We start from the raw sequence: 22,133 nt of genomic DNA on the forward strand, positions 1-22,133 counted from the left end.
TCTGCCTCCAGCGGGCGGAGGAGTACTGGACAGCCAACTTGGCCCAGGTGGGTGCGTGGGCTCAGAAGGGGTGGGGGGGCACGTCCTGATCTCAATGTGGTGCCCTTAGTGGTGGCTTTATTCTTTTGCCCCCCCCCCCCCCAACCCCCTGGCGGCCCTGGGCTAATTTGAAGTTGGCTGGCAGGCGACCTGTTTGGCAGAGGGCAGCCAGCTTCATACATCTGCTAGCATTGAATGGGAAGAGAGCTCAAGTCCGATGGATGGGCGACTGAGCAAATAGGACAGCCGTATAAGGTTGATAAAGCCATCACTAAGTGAAGCAGAAGACACAGAGCGATCAGCCTGGGGGGCAGTTGAACGGCAGAGCGCATTGGGGCCAGAGGCCTTGGGGAAGTAAGGCCCTCTGATGTTTCCCCGGGTCTGGGCAGCAGGAGGGCTAGGGGTCGCAGAGGGATGTCCTCCATGGGACATTTGGCACGCCCCCGGCTCCGAACAATTACCCTCTAGGGGATCATCACATATCAAGCCCCTAGTTGGGTCACAGTCCAAGACAAACCAGCAGGGGTCAGAGGAGTTATCTGACCATGCGGGTAGGCGCCTATCTATGGCCACAATGTCTAAGAACAGAGGGAAGGCCCCCGGGACCCCAGCGATAGGAGACAAGAAATGCCCAGACGGGGCGCTTTAGAAGCTGTGGAGGAAAGAAGATGGGAACCAACCCGACGGAGGGAAGGAGAGGGAGGGGAGTGAGGAGGAGCCTACCCGGGAGGGGAGCACGAGGAAAAAGGTGGTACGAAGAAGCAACTGGAGGAATGCTTTCAATCTTTTGGCGATAGAATGGCCAATGTGATGCAATCACAGCTTGACAAGATGAAGGAAGAGCTTATGGGGGCGATCCGCGAGGTCAAGGGTGACCTACGGAATCTGGGTACAAGGGTGGAATCTAGCGAGAAAGCGTTCCAAGATTTGGCAGAGGACGCTCAGAAGGTACAAGACTGGGTGGAGAATCTTGCTAGAGCCACCCATAACCTAGAACTCCAGGCACAGGACCTCGAAAACAGGTCGAGAAGGGCCAACATAAGGGTGAAGTCCTTACCTGAGTCAGTCAGTGATGCAGACAGACTGTGAAGCTACTGTTTGCCTCCCTACCGGATGTTGCAGGACCGGAGGAAGTCCTGGTGGACAGAGTGCATAGAATAGGGCCCAGAAGAGATGAGCCTGGTGCTAGGCCGCGGGATGTGCTTGTGGCGCTCCATGAGTATACACAGAAGGAAAGGATCCTACGGGCCGCTAGAAGCTCACACAACTTCAACTTCAATGGTTCCTCTATTCAGCTGTTCCAGGACCTATCCTTAACTTCTCTGAACAAGAGGAGACAGATGCGACCAATCACGCAAGAGCTACAGAAGAGGGGCCTTAGATACAAATTGACCTATCCATTCGGCCTGGTGTTTGAGCTGGACAAAAGGCAGAGACGGATCACATCCGTGGAGGAGAGGGCAAACATCCTTAGGATAGAGGTGGATCAATTCCAGGGCGAATCGCCGGACAGGAGCAACCCTAGCCCCAGAAGGAGGGCTTGGGAGTGGTCGACGCAGGCTCCAAGAAGGAAAGCTAGGAAAAGAAGGGGCCCTGCAGGCCCGTCCTCTGCACTTCAATCTGTAGCCTGAGGGGTGGACGCCTGGGGTTCATCACCCAGTTGATGGTTCGGCCGCAAACATGTGATTATGTTGAGGTATTCGGGGAAGGGTGTCTGGCAGATGTTGGACTGGCTGGGGTAGGTATGGGGAGGTTCGGTTTGGATCACCTAAGGGGTCAGGTAAGACCCGCCATTGGGGTCACTGGGATTGGGAAATGGCACTGACCCCGAGTAAGAGGTTTGGGGGGGCTAGAGGCTGGCAGTGCTTACCTGGTGAGAGGGGTTAGGGGGGCATCCAGGTCTGGTGGGCAGGAAGCAGTGTACCGTTGTGGACTCTGGTCGAAGAGAGACTCGGATCCCTCCGATAATGGATAGCTTGCTGAAAATATTGTCCCTTAACATTAGGAGGCTGAATTCGCCTGTAAAGAGGAGGAAGGTACAGTTACTGCTGGCAAAGGAAAAACCGGACCTCCTAGTCTTTCAGGAGACACACATACAAGAGAAAGATAAGCAGAGGCTGAGGCTAAAAGGGTTCAGTCGTATTCACCAATCAAATGATGAATGGAAAAAAGGGGGGGGGTCCTCATAGCCCTGAAAAACAGCCTAGACGTGACCGTCACGGGTACTTCCCGGAACACTGCAGGTAGATTCCTGGTTTTGATCCTCCAGAGGGGAAGGGAGTTATTAACACTGGCTACCGTCGATGCACCAAACACAGGGCAAGACCACTTCATACAAACAATGTTGCATAAATTAGAAGGGATCACTAAGGGGTAACGTAATACTTACGGGGGATTTCAACTTAGCATGGGACCTGGCGAAGGACAGGAGTGCAAGAATCTTCCACACCCAGACTAAACCATTGAGAGAGTTACAAGGCAAAATGGAGAACCTATCGCTTGTAGACGCCTGGAGAGAGAGGAGGGAAGAAAATAGTGGGTACACATTTTATTCACATGTACATAGGTCGGCCTGCAGAATTGATTATGTTTGGCTGTCACGCCCACTGGTAGGTAGGCTCAGGGAGATTGAGGTGGGCGCAATCGCGATTTCCGATCACGTCCCAATTGTGGTGACACTCTCATAGCCATCGCAGGCGGCGGGGCTATGGAAATGGAAATACCCGTCACATATATTTAAGGGCGAGGTTCTGCAAAGGGAACTTCGTGAGGAGATTATCCAATACGTTCAGAAGAATGACAGAGGGTATGGACCCAGGTGTAGGCTGGGATGCCTTTAAGGCTACCATTAGGGGGACCATTATTGGGATTAAGGCAAGGAGGGACAAAGAGGTTAGGAAACTAGACTAGGACCTGGAGGCCGGGTTGAAGCCAGTCATGCAGGAGTTAGCCAGCAGACCCTCAGCCGAGACTAGAAGGAAATACAGGGCGATCAAAGGCCAATTAGATAGGATCATCTTGACTAAGGCGGAGAGGGCCCTGATGGACCTTAAGCAGGGGTATTATGTCAAGGCCAATAGGGCCGATAGGTTACTGGCGAGGATGCTAACGAAGGAGGAAAAAGACAGAATGATACTAAAAATCAAGGCTGCAGCGGGAGGTGAGATTACGGATCTCCAGGCAATTAAAAGGGAATTTGGGAAGTACTATGGGGAGGTATATCGGTCTGACTACCCAGCGGAAGGGGGATCAAGTGAAGTATCTGGAGGGCTGCTATCAGTCTTGGATAACGGAATTGGAACGGGAGGAACTAGAGAAGGAGCTTACTTTAGAGGAGGTCCATAAAACCGTTGCAGCACTTCCCCTTAATAAAGCCCCTGGCCCTTGGCCCTGACGGGTTTACATCAGACTCTTATAGAACGTTTAGGGATGTATTGGACCCACGCTTGGTAACCGTCTACAATGGATTTGGGGGAGGGGGATAACGAAATCTATGAAGGAGGCGAAAGTTGTCTTACTCCCTAAGCAAGGGAAGGATCCCACAGTGTGTGGGGCTTACAGGCCGATTGCGCTGACTAATATGGACGCGAAGATTTACACTAAGATCTTGGTGGTCAGCTGGGAGCCCCTCCTTCCGTCTTTGGTAGAAGCAGATCAATCCGGATTTGTGCGGGGCAGACAAACACACAGAAACACGAGGAGGATTTCCCACATCCTAGAAAAAGTAAATAAATATAGAATCGAGACTATTGTGGTGGTCCTCGATGCTGAGAAGCTCGACGCTGAGAAGCGTTTGATAGGGTAGAATGGGACTTTCTTTTTTCCACCATGCTTAAAATGGGATTTGGGGAGAAGTTCATGAGCAAACTAGAGGCTAACTACCACAACCCTACGATGCACTTGATGAACAATGGGGAGGTGTCAGACCTGGTCGTAGTGTCTAGGGGCACAAAAAAAGGCTGCCCGTTGTCGCCGTTACTCTATGCGATATACCTAGAGCCGCTCTTGAGTAAAAATCAGGTTCTACCAGGCGATTAAGGGGGTGGTTTTTGGGGGAAAAACTCATAAGGTAGCCGCCTTTGCAGACGACATGCTGCTGACCCTGACGAGCCCCCGGAGTCGCTGGAGGTGGTCGAGAGAGTTATGGCGGAATTCGGTTTGGTCGCAGGGCTAAGGATCAATAAAAATAAATCTGAGGTGCTGTCTTCAAATGTCCCAGAGGGCGGAAAGGGAGTTGAGGAGGGGCTTGGACTTCGCCTGGGCTCCTGGCAAGATCAAGTACTTGGGGACCTATATTACGGGGGCCATTGAGCAATTATATGAGGCCAACTATCTCCCGCTATTGGGGAAAATCAAGGGGCTGCTCCAGGGTTAGGGTCCGCTTGCTGTTTCCTGGATGGGTAGTGTTAGGCAGAAACCTCTGCTGTTCCCTTTGGGAACACTGCAAAAGATTTAGGACTACAGGTGTTCGCAGTAAACCCACTTGGTAGCAGTCTGTACCACCCAGATTTACCTGGTAGCTGTGGCTGAGCAGTCAGACTTCCCTCAAGAAGAGTTAGGCAGTATGCAAAGTATACACAATAGGTACTCAGACACAATAGCACAAGCAAACACTGACCAGAGCTTTGGTATCAAAGTATATAATTATTTATTTAAAAACACTGTTTGAAACACTCCAGCACTCTTATTGTAAAACACTCTAAATACAGTTACTTTTATAATATATACAACCCTTATTCCTTATCAGACAAGTCTTAGTTAACACCACTTATTTCCAGACAGAGGTGAGCGCCTAACTATAGATGGCACTCCAATAAGTTCATGAAGAAGGGAGGGAAAAAGACAGAATATGGGAAGATACACCGCTCTAAGATTTAGGAACACTTTTAGCAAGGCAGAAGAGCAAAAGTCACTTGTGAGCCAAAAAGTCCATAGGCTGGGCCCACTCTTAGAGAGAGCAGAGCACAAATGCGCCCAAGATCACACAGTTACACTAGGCTTTGAAAGTCTTGCAGAGAGTTCGAAAAGAGTTGAGAGGCCCAGAAAAGTTTAGCCAGGGTGTCCCAGGCTAACCCAGGTTCGAAGGCCGGGGGCTAAATCTACCCCGTACAGTCGGTGGCAAGGGAAGCCAGGCGGAACACGGTACCTTAAGTGGGAAGGATCCTCCAGCGCTGGCAGTTGTTCCTGGCAGCGGGTGCAAGTCTCGGCGTCGTCCAGGGGAAGAGAAGATCTCGACTTGGAGGAAAGATGAAGGTCGTTGCACTGCCAGGGAAAAAACCAGCCGCAGAGTTTTCTGGTTAAAGGTATTACCCTTTATTTCGCGGTCGTGGTAAAACGTGGTATTCCGGTTGCCGGGGTGCTTGGCACAGGCAAGGCGGCCACGAGATGCGTCGGGGAGGCGAAAAGACGGTGAAACTGATTATTCCCACCAGTCAAAGGAAGAAACTCTCCAGCGGGAGATCTCCTCTGTCGTTGGGAAAAGTGGCGAGACGGTCCATCAGGGCTCCACCGGCGGTGTCGTCGTGGCAGGTCGGCTCAGCTTCTCCCTCGTCGGATTCTTGGGTCCTGTGGCGACTTCTGAAGTTCCAGTCCCCAAAGCCCTCCTTTTATGCAGAAAACCCCCATTCACTCAGCCTAGCTGTCACTCAAACATGCTAAGTGGTTAGCCGGCCGGCTCACCACTTGGGCCAATCAGGACGGAGTGCGTCTTGAGTTGCCTAGACAACTCAGTCCAGGGTGCCTAAATCCCCCTCCACTCCTCCTAAGTACCCCAGACAGAGTGGCACCACTTTGGAGGGCTTCTGTGGAGAAGCCCGCCAAAAAGTGGAACAAAGGGCTCGACTTGGGTTGGAGTCACAGAAGAGAACACAAACGCCATTTTAGAACCGAGTTTTGGCAAAAAAATACCAACCGGAGAATTAATAATTAAATAAACCAGCGTTATGTTCAAGGCTATCGTAATTAAATAAATAAAGATAGTAGCCTCGAACAATGGGAAAATCCCATAGAGAAATATTCGCGGTTGAATATAAAAAGTAGTATCCACTGCCACCAGCCAAAACTCGATCAGGGGGGACGAGACGTGCCCCCTCGACTAACGGACCCCGGGGCAATCGAATTGCCCCAGCCAGTACATCTACAATATGATGGTTTGTACTGGTTCTGTTTCAGAATTCAAGACTAGTAAAGTCAATGGTGACTTTACATGCCCTGGGAGACAGTAGTCAGTCCCAGGGTATGGAGTCTATACTGGGGGGTCACTATGACACCCCTGTGTTACTGCACTGAGGGTGTTGTGTAACACACATCACAAAAACACATGAAGCCCTATGGAGTAAAAGATCCCATAGCCCATTAAACACATCTAGAGTCAAAGGAACACACTCAAATCATGTCCAAGAGTGAGGGTAAAAGAGTCTCACTCTTGGCAGGAGAAGAAAATAAACCCCAAAAATCCAGCAAAGCTGCTGGGGGACTCACTAGGTTAGGGAATTCAGCCTAAACAGAGAATTCTCGCTAACAGGTAGGATCAATGCCGTGAAGATGATTATCCTCCCAAAGGTGGTACTTTTGTTTATGGCGCTACCGGTCAAGGCCCCCGGCATCCTTCTTCAGGAAGTTGAGTAAACTCACTCAGGCCTACATCTGGGACAATAAGAAACCTAGACTACCCGAGAGGTTGATGCAATTGCCCAGACATAGTGGGGGAATGGGGGAACCGGACATGTCAGATTAGGGTTTTACGGGACTGGGTGAAGGACTATCGGGGGAAGATGTGGAGGTAAATGGACAGGGCAGTGGTGGGAACAGGGCTGGAAAAGGTGCTGTGAATTCCCCGGGAGGACAGGCCCAGGAGGATGTACTGCAGTGCAATAGAGGCGCTGGTTGGTCGCTCATGGGACGAGGCGGTGCGCAGAGCAAAGATTACTACCTTTCCTTCACCTCTCACGCCCATTTTCGCAAACCCTCAGTTCGCCCCTGGGCTGGGAGCCAACTCAGACTTTTACGCGTGGGAAGAGGGGGGCTGCAGGTACCTATGGGATCTATATGAAGGGGGGGCACATAAAATCGTTCCCCAATCGTAAGAGATTTTGGAGTGGGAGAGGCGGAGGGATTTCAGTATATACAATTAAGGCATTGGGCCCTCCAACCAACCAGGGACCTGAGCCAATTTGAGAAATATGTTCCAACTAGCGCAGGTGACAGCCACCTCGTAAGAGACCTGTACAGGGTGCTCAAGGAGGGGGAGGGAGCGGGTGGCGAGTGGAAGTTTGTCTAACTGGAAAAAGGGGACTAAGCAATCGATTGGTTTAGAGCAATGGCAATCCCTGTGGGCCAACATCCCCGTACTAACGAACTCCCTCCAGATTCAGGAAATCTGTGTAAAGATGTACCAGTGGCATCTCACCCCCTGTAAGTTAGCAACATGTTTCGGTCAACGACCTCTCGGTGCTGAAGGGGATGTGGTGGGGAAGGCTCCTGGGGTAATATTTGGCGGCAATTCCCAAAGATAGTGCCCTTTTGGGAAATGGTAAGGGAAGCACTTCAGGACACGATGGGTGCAGACATTGGGGCGGACACAGGACTGCTCCTCATGGGGCTGGATGGTACTTTGGATAGGCTGCACACGAGAGCCCAAAAGAAGATATATGTGATCCTAGTGATGGCACGGGCACTGCTAGTAGCCCATAGGTGGAAGGCATAGGAAGTACCCGCGGAACATGACTGGATAGGAAAGGTCTGGTCCCTGGTGGCACTAGAGAAAGTGTCGTACTTGCAAAGGGGGGGGGACATCATAAGTTTCTCCTAGAATGGGATTTGGTCCTTCAAATTCTTAAGAGACTCTAGGGCGGCCTGGTGTCCGCGCAGCATGCAGCTTCTGGGCTTGGTGTAGCGGGGGCCCTGGACGGTCTCAAAGGAAGAGATGGGAGCATACGGAAAGTCAGAGGGGGTTCAGGAGGCCTGGGCAGTAGACTCTTAGAGCATTCAGCAACTTGGCAGAGGAGGCGAGGAGGGACGAGCAAGGGGACTGATCAATTAACAGTCAGAGCTCCAGAGGGAATCGCCATGACCTGGGGCGGGCGGGGGGGACTGTTTGGGGTGGGGGGGAGTTGGGGGGAGAGCTGGGGGGTAGGGGGGGTTAAGGGTTTGTTTTTGCCACAGTTTAAGAAATGCCAATAAAAATCTACATGAAAAAAGTGTCCCCCATGCTGACCCCTTTTACTTGTCTGTAGAGTTGATCGCGAAACAGAAAGAAGCTTTCCGTCATGGCTAGTCTGACGCATTCAAGTATGAAATTAGCGGGAGTAGAGCTGATATCAACTCTTTTGTCGAGGACAAATCTGAGGGGTTCAAGGCCCTCTCGTTGAGGTATGGAGGTAGAAAGTGCCTCAACGTCCATAGTTGCCAAAATATATTCTTGTTTCATGGTTATGTTATCAAGTATCAGGATGGTGTCAGTGCTGTCCTTTAGAAATGAGGCCATTTGATTCACAAAAGGTTTCAGAAAGAAATCTGTGTAGATGGACAGTGGTTCGAAAATGGAGTCACAGGCTGACAAGATGGGTTGCCCGGGAGGCTTCTCAGCATTTTTATGAACTTTCGGCAGGATGTAAAAAGCTGCGGTGCGTGGATGTGTTTTATTGAGAAGGGTGTATTCGTCATCACAAATCCAGGACTATTCACGTGCATGGCGGTTAGACTTTGGATTTCTTCTTCTAGGTCTTTGGTGGGATCCCGATTGTAGAGGTAAATATGAATCTGTGTCACTCAGTAACCGTAGGCATTCTTTGTCATAATCCTCTGTTTCCAGGATAACGATCCCACCGCCCTTTTCGGCTGGTTTGATGGTGATCGAGTGGTTGTTCTTCAAAGAGAGCAAGGCTCTACTCACATCTGGAAGCAGGTTGTCGGGGTAGTAGTTCTTATTGGTCATACCCTTTTGGATGGCCTGGGTCACAATTTTCTCAAATGTTTCAAATTCGCAGGGAAAGTTATGAGGAGGAGCAGTAAAGGTGGATTTAATTTTAAGACCAGTGGTGTTTTCCTTGGTCTTGTTAGTGCCTGGAACGTTTGTCTCAGATTGTTGCGAGTGTTCCGGAATATAAACTTCAAAGACGTATTTGAGGCAGATATTATGGAAGAAAGGTCCCAATTACAGTTATGTTTCAAAGGCTTTGCTTTAGCTGCCGGTACAAAAGATAGACCCTTTTCCAAAAGTTTGTGTTCGGCTAGTGCTACGTGGTGGGATAAGTTGAAGACTGGAATCCTGCTTGTTGGCCTTGGTTGTAGTACCACTGTCGGGTCTGCATCTGTTGCCCCTGCGGTATTGGTCTTCTCCTCGGATGGCCTCTTTGTAGGCCCCTTTTAAAAAAAGGTGGTTGCTGTTGTTGATATCCAGTACTTCCGGGGTCACTGCCGCTGCTGGAGGATGTGCCGGAAAAAGTAACTCCTCGATTTCTCCTATTAAAGTTATCATGCTGCACCTCGGTGTAATAATTATCATGAAGATAAGGGTAGGTTTTTTTCTTCGGCATGGTTTTTTAAATCCTTTTTAAATTTGTGAGCTTTCCTTTCAATTGTGATGGTCTTAAATTAATCACTCTCTATTTGTAGTTTTTCAAGCTTTGCCTTGGCATCCTGTATTGCTGAATCCTCTTGGAATTTCTTTTCTAGCTCCAACAGTTCGGCTCCCTGTTTCTTGCATTCTTCATCTACAGTATCGATGACCAAAATGAGCCAATCTCTACTGAATTTATTACCAACCCCACTGGACTATTTTGTAAATTTGGGGTTGTCTGTGAAAACACAGAGGATATTCTTCACCTGGAGCCCGTCTGGGGTTATCCCAGCCTTAAGGTACTCCAGCATGAATTTCCCGTGCATTTCGGTCCTTATGAGTTTCTTCTTTTTTTGGTTTGTATTTTCCAGTTCGTCTTTGGCCAATCCCTGGGTGAGGATGCCATCGTCGTTGCTTAGGGTAGATGTAGTCCCTAAGAGTTTCTTAAAATAGTCATACGTATAAGAGACTATATTGACTTTCTACGTTCTAGTTGTTGGTGCGGAGTCACAGGTCAATTGTCAGTTTTGATGTCGTACCCTGAAGAACAGGCGACACGACCGTGCCCACAGCCGCAGGCTGCACTATTATCAATTACTATAAAAGGGCACCTGGTTAATGCCTCGTTCTACCCAGGTAAGTAGACTTGTATAACAACACAAATGAGCAAGGACATACAAGTCCAACTAGAAGGGACACACTCACTCCTGAGGTTCAATAAAGTCAAATTTGATTAGATTGAATACTACTGCAATTCTTATTTAATATGTGTGCAGCAGGTGTTATAATACACATGAGAATTGAACATAGGATATTCAACATGATACATAAAACATATATGGTGTAGTACATGAATAACAGTGTCCAAATCAGCAATATTTGGAATTTAAAAATTATGCAATTACATTCTCTATGTATCCTGGCGGGGGTAACATGAGAGGTGAATGGTGTAGTTGCCAGATCAAATGAACATATATGTAAAACAGTAAGGGTTGAAAGACAACTAAGAACTGGTCAACACAACAGTGTTTCGGCCATTGAGCTAAACTTGAGAAGCTGTGGTTTAGTCGGCCTTAATCAGGACGGATCAATTCTTATGCGCGAAGAATCCTATGTAATCTGTCCGAGTAAGTAGACAGAGAAGTTGTCAGGAGTGTGTCGGGAAAACATAAGTTGGAATGCACTAAATGCATGAGCAACAAAGCTCTCTAAAGAGAGCCTGGGAGATTACAGTGCTTACCGTAGTCTAGAAGCACGTTGGAAAAAGTCATCTGTGTTTCTATGTAATCAGATGAATGCAGATCAATAATTCCTCTTCCTGGAAGTCATACCTATGGAAAATGACCATAGGCATGTTAATTACAGGGATAGAAGCTCTGCTGACTGAGGGCTTTAAAACAATAACATTGGATAGTTCTTACCAGTCACTGACCTGTGTGTGGAATAGGTCCTTGGGGTGCTGGGCAACAATCCCTCTGTGGGGGTGATGGAGCAGGATTGCTCCGACGCTGGCCTCTGGATGTGTTGCATTGTCAACAGCATGCTAGCCTGCATAGCCTCGGCAAAGTCTGAAATGCCCTCTGACAAATCCTGTCCCCTCTGATCGACAACAGTAAGGGCGGCAGATGTTGCAGCTGCCTGTTGTCGGTCCCGGTCCATGGCCCTCGCGATCCGTGTGGCGCCCTAGATACAGTCCTGGATGGCCTGGAGGTGTAGAACCTGCATGTCAGCAAGTTTCCAGGCGCACCTGGTGCTGCTCCATCGCGTCTAGCCTCCTCATCATGGCTTCGTCCTGTGTGGTATGGGGAATGTGTTGAAGACTTTGGGGACGGCTGGGGCTGAAGCATGGTGACCTGTATGACCGTACCTCTGAGTCACCCTGTGACACCTGGCCATGCTGCCTGTGAAGCTTGCTGCCCTGCTCCGGTGACAAGCAGCTGGCTTCCCTGTCACGTGTGCATTGTGCATTTGCTGGTTGTTGGGGGTAGGAGTGGTTGCAGAGGTTAGGGGTGCAGTCCCTGTCCCTCTTTCACTTCCAACTGGTGCTTTGCTGGCAGGTGTGGTGCTGCTGTGCCGTGGTGTCACAAGCCTTCTCTTCCCATCGCTGGTCAGTGCAGACGTGGTGGCTGATGGTGAAGCCTTGGAGGTCCGGCCCTGCGACGTAGATGGGATTTTCTCCTCCTCCTCCTGAGTCACCTGTAAACCTTTCAGGTGAAAAATGACATGCGGTCAGTCATTATGCATTCTTGTATGTGGGTTTTCTATCACAAATGCTACATGGTGAAGGGACGTCCTACACATCTGGACTGAAGGTTATGGTTCATAGTGGGCTATTACATATGGCCACAGCAAGATGGGGGTAGTGTCTGCTGAGGGTGTACACCGCATTGGCAGGTGCTCTTTGCCCCTTGTGCTGCCAAAGGGGGCCTTTCCATATGGGTGGGCTGGGTGTCCACTTTGGCACTTAGCCTTTCTCAGCACACATGGGTGCTGCGCATAGTTGCATGTGCTCCCATGTGCACCCATACTGCTGTGCATGGTTACATGCACAGTTGTCAACCTACCACTGCATACTGTGCTGAAATTGGCCTTGGCAGCACATGAGGGAAAAATATATTTACTGCACCCTTGGGGGAGGGAGGATTACAACAGAATGCCACCATTATGCCAGCATGGGGTAGTCTTCTGAAGGCTGCCCCATGCTGGTGTGGCAGCGGAGTGAATTTACTGTTGTCTGCTCAATTTAGCAGTAATTTTGGCAGGTTGAATTACTGTTACTGCCAATGGTGAGTGCGTGCTCCCGCCAACTTGTATGGCGGTAACTCCACCCAACACCATGGCGGTAATGGTAGGATTGAGCAGTTGTCAAGTTTGCTGAGCCTGAGTATGGAGATTGGAGTGTTTTTTTTTGTAGAGTGGTTAGAAAGAAAAGGACACATTTTCCAAATGTTGAGTTGGTTAATACAGCAGAGGCAGTAGTAGTGAAGTGTTGCTGTCTGAGGTCGCTATCGGAGGACCCCAAGATTTCAGGACAGGGAGCAAGAAGATTAGGCGAAAAGGAGATGAGTGGAGGGAAGAGATGTCATTGGAATCTGGGAGAAAGATGACATCCATTTTTGAAGAGTTCTGCACGAGGCAGCAGAGAGCCACCCAGTCACAAATTGCAGTGAGACAGTTTGGCATCTATTTTGAAATGGCTGGGTTGAAGTAGGGAAAGAAGAAAAAGATCGGACTGCCATAAGCAAAAAAGTTATAGTGAAAGCCAAAAGATAAAATAAGTCTTTCTAGGGTAAGCAGTATTGAGGGTGAAGAGCAGAGGTTCAAGGACTGGTTCTTGGGAAATGCTGACAGGGAGACGACTGGGGGCAGAGGTTTGCGAGTTCCAAGAGATTTTAAATGATTGACCTTTCAGCAAGGATCCAGGCAAGAGCAGATTTGTGAAAACCCAAAGTCCTGGGCAGTGAGGAGGAGATGGGAGTGGTTGACAGTGTTGAAAGCTGAAGAAAGGTCTAAAAGGATGATTATAGAAGAGTTTGGAGTGGTTAGCATCGCAGAGAAAGTTGAGACATGCACAAGTGCAATCTCTGTGGAGTGTTTACTACAGAAGCCAGTTGAAGTGGATCTTCAAGGCCATTATTCTCAAGGTACTTGATGATTCGGTTGAAGGCCACACTCGAGGACCTTTGATTAATTGGTAAGAAGAGAAACTGAGCGATAGTTTACTGGGAAGTTTGGGTCAGCAGAGGGTTTCTTTAATAGGGGTTACACAGTTGCAGGTTTGAAGGACGCATAGAAAGGTCCAGCAGGGAGAGTGAGAAAAAAGAGCTCAGATAGCTAAGGGCAAGTGAATGAGAATAAGTCTTTGACCATTTGGGGAGTAAAGGGGTTAATAGTAGAGGAAGATGGGTTGGCGCTGTGAGGAATGGGTGCTAATTCAATTGAGTTATAGGAGAAGTAGTCGAGAGTAGAAGAGGTAAGTGCAGTTATGGGGACAGAAGCGAGGGCGAAGTCAGGGTAGGGTATCGGTCTGTAATTTGCACCAGCATCGTAAATCACAGCCCATGTTTTTCTTGACAGTCTAAATTTCAGAGGTGATCCAAGGCTGAGGACGGGGACTAAAGGGTGTGAAGGTTCAAACAGGTTAGTGTTGGTCTATGGAATCATAAGTGTGTTGTGAAAGTCAGTAAAAGCACCATCAATGGAAGAGGCATAAATACAAGAAAGAGACAGTAGAGAGGTCCTCACGTCATCAAGGTGGGCGCTTTGAAACAGAATGGACTTGCTGTATAAGCGCCTAACAAATGCACAATAAATAAAGGTAAAGGGCAAGTTGTTGCAGTGTAGAGCAGAGGACTAGAGGGACTGAGATGTTAAATTGAACAGTGGAGTTATCAGAGAGAGATGGGGAGGTCAGAGGACGAGAGAGAGAATTAGAGTTAAAGACATGGTCAAGAGAGTTTCCACCAGACTGGGTAGGTTGGTCATGGAGGAAGATGAATGAAGAAGTGGTCAGATATGGGGGAGTTAAGTTCAAGACAGGTGGCTGCAGAGAGCTTGAGAAGGTTAAAGTCCCCAGCATGACAATGTGGATTTCTATAGGAATGTGCTCAAAGAAAAGGTTCAAATCATGGACGGAGGAGTTGCGAGAACCAGAGGGTTGATAGAGAGCCAGAATAATGAGGCGTACAAGTGAGGAGTTGAGTAGTGGCATATTCAAAAGAGGATGAGGTGATGTCAGACGGGGGTAGAGTGGCAGTGTTGAGGGCCTTATTAATGAGGAACCCTCCACCCACCACCCTTTCCAACATGTTGGGGAGAGTGGGATCAGGAAGCAGACATGGTATGGAGAGCTGCTTGTAAAGCGGAGGGGTGATCCAGGTTTCTGTGATAACAAGAAGTGAAAGATGAGGGTGATCATAGTCCAAGTGGTCAGTGATGTAGGAAGACTTGTTGTAGAGGAGATTGCACCGTCCGCAGGCCATGTGAATGAGTGACATAGCCTGGGGGCGAGGAGCAGGAGTTCGTTAGGCGAGGGGATGCATGTGGTTGGACAACTAGTGTCTTATTTGAGGGGAGGGTGTGGGTGCAGGAGGGAAAGGAGGGCGATGGTGAGGCCAGAGAGTGGTGCCGAAGTTGGGCTGGGTTGTGGCTCAAAGCTATGAAAGACTAGAAGAAAAGTGAGTAGGAGGAATGGGGCGAAGGCATGGGGCATGATGAAGGGTAGAAGTAATAGGCAAGTGAAGACCATGAAGAGCTGATGCAGCCCGAGAGAGAGAGAGGGTATGGGGGTGAGAGGAAAGGGAAGAGTGGATGTTGGGTCAGAAGAAATAGATGCACGTTTTGAGTTGTGCTAGAATGAGGTGTGGCTAACCAGAAGTGTTTAGTTTTTTTTGTATTCAAATAATATGAAAAATGCCTCTTTAGCCCTACCACTATGAGGGAAGTTCCCTGCCTAACCCAACAAAAGTAAGGGTGCTCGACATAGTCCAAAAGAAATAGTCCTTGGTCCAAATCCTAATAGCAAACTGACCATACCACTTAGGAAACATTAACAAAAAAGGTTGCCGGAGCAATATGATATTTTATTTGTAACACGCTCGTAAACAAGTCTCTGTCCTTGGCTTCTGCCTGGCCCTACAATTGGATTATTTTTCCAAGAAAGTTTTAAAAGTTTGTCAAGTTCTGTATTTCTTTCGACAAAGTTAATCAATTTCTTGCTGTAGAGTCCTCAGCCTCTCTGCAGGTTCTGTATGCCAAGTTTTTAAGTCTTTACATAAACTCCATGCAGTTTTTCTTTTCTCAGGAAAGGCAAGGTTTTCTTAACCCAATACCACCATTTCCCACTTGGTGCTTGACAGTGTCCTTGTCTTGTTTCTGAACACTGGAACCCTCCAGGTTCTCTCTCCTCCCAGTTCTGTACACTGTTTCATGTTTCCAGGACTCCCCATAGTCCTCTGTCAGGCTTACTGTAGCAGGGCCTTGATTGGGTGTCTGCCTGTTTGGGTTTTCTGGGCCCCCGTAACCCTTATAGCTTCCCCAGCTTCTGATACTACAGGTCGCCCCTCTCAACGGCATTACTTCTTCAGGAGTGGTCGCTTCCCATACTCTGCTCAGCAGTTGTTGCACTTCTTATGCAGAGATTGGGTATCGGACGTCTCTGCTGCTGTCTGGTCTCTGCATCAGTTAACAAGCCCCTGGCCCACTACAGCTTCAGTGTGGTTGCGCCACCAGGCAAGACAGTTGCTTTACCGTCTTCGTCTCTCTCCCGAACTTGTCTTCTTGGTCGATCAAGACTCAAGTGTTCTGGCATCTTTGCTAGCGATCAACTCGCTATCATGGCTCTGCCCCTCCAGGACGTCTTTTCGTCAGAGATTTGCCTTTCCGTAGGATTCTCTCTTCCAGTCAAGGTTCCTCGTCTTATGTACTTAGTCACAAACAACAGGGTTGTGCCACTGTTCTTTGACTGTGGAGTTCCAGCATTACCTGAAGCCAAAGAGAATTAAGAAATGTCAAACAGAAGTAAGTCTTTCCGATTCCCATGTAGGCAGACAATGTACTGTGGACAGGAAGTTCCTTACAGGAATGGGAGTCCTTGTCCCCATTAGGGGAGTCACTGCTAGGGAGAGTTTGGTTGAGCGGGTGCCCCTCCCTAGCCTCACATTGGGTGGCTTCCCTTAGGGGGAGAAGGCACGACTACCCTGGATTCGTCACAGGGGCTGTAGGTAGCCAAAAGATGCTTAACAGGCCCAGAACAGGAATGGTTCTTGGTCCTGTCATTTACCAGAAGCTCTGCAGTGAATGGATAGTCAATGGGTGGTAGAATTCCTATGCGTGTAAGCAGTAGTCCGCTGAAGGGCGAGCAGAGTGCAGCCCTAGCATGAGCAGGGGTTCTGACACTAAACCCTTTCCAGCCCTACGAGGTGCTGCTTTTGACCCTTGACTGCAGATGCCTGGGCTGGACACCCTGGGGAAACTGACTAAGGGACGTCTGGTGTTGCATGATCCTCTGGGAACACAGTGCTCCATATGGTACCAGACTTGAAGCTAGGTCCTTTGAGTTGAAGTCCCATGGGGCTTCGTTTTACAGGCTGGACGCTCAGATGGTGCACAGGGTCATCTTGCAAAGCAGGATGTGGCCAAACAAAATGCACTGTTGCTGGTATTGGAAAGTTGTAATTTTTGTAGGTTTGCCATTCCAGTAGTCCGGTGGAGGGGGCTTGTACATGTTTTTCAAATTATTGGAAAGGGTATTTTGCAGGAGAGCAAGTCATTACCTGTTAGGTTTTTTTAGAGAGAGGGAGCGAGATGGAGGGGGAAAAAACCGACAAAACGCCTCACACAAGAAACACCACATACGAGCCAGTAATCAACAGTGTCACTGGTAAATCTTGCAGAGCAGTCTGGCTTACTCTTAGGAGGGGGAAGAAACTCATGTACTACAGATCACACATTCAGTAAAAGATGGTCCAGACATTCATTTTGAAACAATATATTCTCTATTAGACAGTTTAGGTAGAAAAGGTAAATACATGTAAAACCCCAGGTATAGCAATAAACACAACCAAGATTCGCAAAAAGGGGACATCACTCACTCTTTAAACATAAATAACACTGCCGGTGTTATTGGTACAATAGTAAGTACTTTGTTACAGTTTAAGGTGAGAGGAAAGTTGTGTTAAGCATGTAACACAGCCTTAAAAATATAAGATGCAGAATTCCATGGTTAAATGTGTTCAACTCAAGTCTCCGAGTGGGTGTTTCACGAGAGTTCAAAGGTACATAATTCTTCTTTAAGGGAATTTGAACCCATTAGAAACATCTCCCTATACTTTTTAACAGGACAAATACAATAGTCAAGGGTGCAGTTTAAGGTCTCCTCTCCACAGGTAAGTACTACTACTGGTGTGCAGTTATAATGTCGAAAAAATTTGGTCAAATTACAAAAATGTCGAAAACATGTCGAAAAAAAAAAATTCGAATGCTTTCTTTTTTTATTTAGATGGTTTTGTTTTGGGTTCTGCAAGTTAAAAAAAAGGTTAAAACAGAAAAAACATTTAAAAAAGGGGGCTTGGGGGGGGACCCCCCCCCATTTCGAACGAAAAACAAAGAAAAAAAGACATTCGAATTTTTTTTTACGACATTGTTTTCGACATTTTGACTTTCGACAAAATGTTTTTCGACATTATCACTAAAAACCAGTGCTACTTACAGGTCTCTGAACTGTAGACAAAGGCAGACACCCATCTGAAAATTCTGGAGGACTCCTCGAGTGTCAGGCCCAGGCTCCACCTCCAAAGTTGGGTGGTGGGAATAGCTACAATCAAGAGACACTGGTCTTGTGTAAGCGTGTCGCAGACAAGGGTGGCATCAAAAGGTGTATATACATTTCAGAAGACCAGTACTGAATGCAGTGCCACTACCCAAAACAAATGCTGTGGCAGGGAAACCCTGTGCGTTGCAGGTGCACGGGTAGGTTCAGGTGTAGGGATTGTGTTTGGCTGTCATTGGTTTTGGCCTCCAGCTGCAAGCTTATGGTACTAGATGAAGACTGGGCCAGCCCCTCAGGATTGTAGACGATGGATGACCTCTTCCAAGCAGCCCATAAAAAGTAAGTGATCTGCAGATGCAGCACCTGTGGAGCAGACACGGAAGGACCCACACTACAGATCAAGTGCAACTCGGGAGGGGACAAAGGCTTAAGCACAAGCAGCCTGCTGGTTCAAAAGAAAATAGAGGAGTGGTGCCACGTAGCAGGATATTCCTCTGAGTCCGCAGATTGTGTGAGCCGCATTCAATGCCAGCTCGGAACCAGCACAACAGGGGACCGCTCTCAATATTAGAAGAAGCCAACCTATTCAAGGAAGGGAATCCCCTTCAGCAGGCTTTCCCTGGACAGATGTACAAGTAGGTAGGTCAGCAGTCATTAAATAAGCTTCCAGGTAGTGTCCCCAGCATCCCTCGTGGTCCTCTCTAATTCTTAAGATTTCAGGTTCAATTGTCGAATGAAGAACTGTTTGAGATTCCCTCCAGGTATGCACAACTGCAGGGGTGGGAGTTACGCTAGCCCACGCATAAACACACTTGCAGGATTCAGAATGTTGTCAGCCAGCCAACACTCAATGTGTGAAGACACTAAGGTAACATGTTGGATTAGGGTGTGTCTGGCAGACATCTGCACAGCCTAAACTGGTACCCATTCACTCAGCTTACCTTTGTGTGCTCTGGCCAGAGCCCACAAAAGTGGATGACTGTATATGGTTATTCCCGGTAACAAACAGGATCAAGACAGCAAACAAGGCCAGTGTTTTGCGTTACAAGGCTTAAAAACCTTGAAGTAGCCATTTTGGCTACTGCATAGACAAATTAGGTTACACTGCGTTAAAAAAAAGATGTTGCACAGTAGTCTCACCATGCAACATAATAACTGGTACCAACCTTGGCAAAACACACTGCCTGGGTGAAGGTACTACCAGGTTTTCCCAGAAAAATAAGAGTTATAATGGTGAATGAGATTTAAAAAGAGCTTTGGGTATTTTACAAGAAAATCCAGAGACGAAAGTACCGCAAAAGCAGTAGAGTAAAATGCAGCAAAAATATAAATGTTGCACGACTCATGCCATTTTCCCCATCACCCAATTTTGCTGTTAGTGTTGTAGATCGCTCACTGTAAACATTTTCTTCTTATTTCAAGCTTTGTGAATGTGTCTGAGGCAAATTCTGCAGTCTCTGGATACGACAACCGGTGGCTTCGGGTTCAAAACTTCTGCAAGTCTCAGACAGAAGGCAAGCATGTCAGGATCCAGGTCACTGCAGACATGGTGAGTAGAGCTTGCATTTTTGCAGTTGATGCATTTCCTGGCTAATCTTAAAACATTTTAACTAAGCACACTTAACAAACCGTTAGCACTGCTGCTTCTCTCAATGTTCAAGGGAGTGTATTGCCTTGACTCTAGCCTATCGTTGTGCATTGAAAGGGCTCTGGCATCCATTGAAGTGAATGTGTATGGAAGCTTCACTAAGCGCTAAGAATTATGGGTCGCAGGGCTACAGTTTTTGAGAAATCAGTGATAAAACATTGTCACATTTTTTCAGGATATCAACAATCAATGTTTGATATAAATGTGTAGATCATCATGAATTTCATTAGAGACTAGTCTTGAATTATCGATCAGTCCCTTTTCTATTGAAGATCCTTGCCAAAGCAGCTTATCTGTAAGTCCAAAAATGTCTTGAGGCTAATAACTTTCTGGGTCTCGGCAATCAGGTTTCCGTCCGGGCCACAGTACTGAAACCACACTATTAGACCTCAAAAATCAAATAGATGATTTCAGAGACTCTGGCAAACTCACCCTCCTTCTACTCCTTTTGATTTGGTGGACCACAATACCCTATGCCACCATCTCCCCTCTGCCGCCAACTTCTCCCCCCTTACCACAGCCTGGATCATCTCCTATCTCCAGGAAAGTGTCAGTCTTTTCCAACCAAGCCTGCGCTCACCCGAGCATCGTCAAATTCGGAGTCCCACAGGGATCCTGCATCTCACCCACCCTCTACAACCTATTCATGAGACCACTTTTCAACATCGTCGATGCGCTAGCATTACCTGTACCAACTATGCTGATGACACGCAGGTCCTTATCCCTCGTTCGGAATCTGACATGGAAACCCTCAACTCGATCTACTCAACGATCCAAACCTGGATGGCAGAAAATTGGCTATGCCTTAACAGTGAATAAACCGAATTGCTACTAATCGGATTACCTGCAACCATAAATAAGCACGACAAACATTATAGCTCCTTCATGATTGATAATTCTCCAATCCCCGTTTCCCAAGTGGTCAAAACACTGGGGGTCTACTTAGACTCCAACCACTCAATCGTCAGACAGGTCAATGTCATAGCGTCTGCTGCGGCCTACCATTCCAAACTGCTCAATGCAGCAAGACTTTTCCTCTCAGAGCAGAACTGCCTCACTATAGCGAGAACAATAATTGTGTCTCGGCTCAATTATTGTAATGCCCTCCTAGCAGGCACCTCCTCAAAAAAACATCTGTAAACTACAGACTGTCCAGAATAACGCCCTCAGGGCTGTCACAGGCATTTCCAGGAGGGAACACATTTCAGCAACCAACAAACAAGTTCATTGGCTTCCCATCAAAGAGCGTATTATCTTTACAGCACTCGCCCTCACAAATAACTGCATCCACAATACCGCCCCCTGGTACCTATCACAGAGAATCACCAAACCGGTCACGGACAGGCCAACTAGAACCGCATACACCAACTGCATCAGCATTCCCAAGACCCTAAGAATTTGTGCAGGAGGCTCTAGATTCTGTCATGGCAGCCACACACTGGAACACCCTACCAACCCATCTCAGAACCATAGACTCACACATAGCCTTCAGTAAAGCTATACAAACTCTATTTGTATAACAATGCCTATACTGTTGGCTCTCATACACCATGCATTATAACTTCGACGGAACTGTTTGATTATGTAACCGGTAATCACCTTAAATGTAATCTGTATGTAACCACCTGCAACCACGCTCACTGTAACCTGAAGCCAAGATTTATCCTTGTAACTAAGACCGTTTCCTCGATGCCTCTGGGCTGCTTTATAAATCAAAAAAATAAAATAAATACATAAAACTGAACTGGGTTTTGCAATTTGGTAGATCAATAAACCCAGCCTTACTGCCAACCCTGTTGCCCTGCTTACCGATGAAAACGGTACCTCACATGTGTGGGTGCACCTACCGGGGGCGCAAAAGGAAAAGGGTAACCCACTGGTAAGCCCAAGCCTTTCGCCACTGACCATTTTGTTCATGTGGGCAACCTACAGATTTAGGCCTAGAGTGTCGAAGCCATCAAGGGAAACGGGGAACCCCATGCATTTCCCAAAAGAGGACACCCGTGGGAATCCACACATGGCCAAATTGGAGGGGCGGCCCATCTCATGTAGCCCTCCCCAGGGGCAGATAGGGGGGGGGGGGCTGTCCTGCACTCCTCGCTGGGCTCAGGCGTCTGTTCCTAGGAGCAGATATCTGGTCCCAGGGATGGCTGCATGACATTGCACCCACTCCATTGCGGCTGGGGGGAGGGGGTCAACGCCCCATACCATTAGAAAATTCCCTGACCCTTTGGGGTGCCCCACAGCACCCCCTAAATAGCGTTCCACCATTTTCACTTTTATCCTTTGGTAACCCAACTCCCCTTGGTGCAGAGCGGCACATTGATGTGCCAATATGGCCCTGGGGTGCCCAAACCTTACTGCCCCACCCACTGGGGGGCCTGTCCCACCATTTTCGGGTGCCCTCTCCCCCCCCTCACCCCAAATGGGTGGCGGGGGCATCTCATGTAGGCCTCCCTGGGCCTCTTACAAACAGCTATGTGAGGTACACCCCCCTCCATTTGGGGTGGGGGGGGGGAGAGGGCCCCCAAAAATCGTGGGACAGGCCCCCCCAGTGGGTGGGACAGTAAGGTTTGGTCACCCCGGCACCAGATTGGCACACCAATGTGCCCCTCTGC

General features: G+C 48.2%; 1 protein-coding gene across 4 annotated transcripts in view; it reads left to right on the plus strand.

Annotated features, from left to right (window-relative positions):
• Positions 1-22,133, plus strand: part of USP40 (ubiquitin specific peptidase 40) — a 2,045,603-nt gene that overhangs the window by 1,065,557 nt on the left and 957,913 nt on the right. For all 4 annotated transcript variants that reach the window (XM_069616007.1, XM_069616010.1, XM_069616008.1 and 1 more), the window contains one exon: positions 19,290-19,416. In XM_069616007.1, the coding sequence (XP_069472108.1) occupies positions 19,290-19,416 (127 nt within the window). The remainder of the gene's footprint in view (positions 1-19,289; positions 19,417-22,133) is intronic.

This window comes from Ambystoma mexicanum, chromosome 9, assembly GCF_040938575.1.
Source record: "Ambystoma mexicanum isolate Mex_15411 chromosome 9, UKY_AmexF1_1, whole genome shotgun sequence".
NCBI lineage: Eukaryota > Metazoa > Chordata > Amphibia > Caudata > Ambystomatidae > Ambystoma > Ambystoma mexicanum.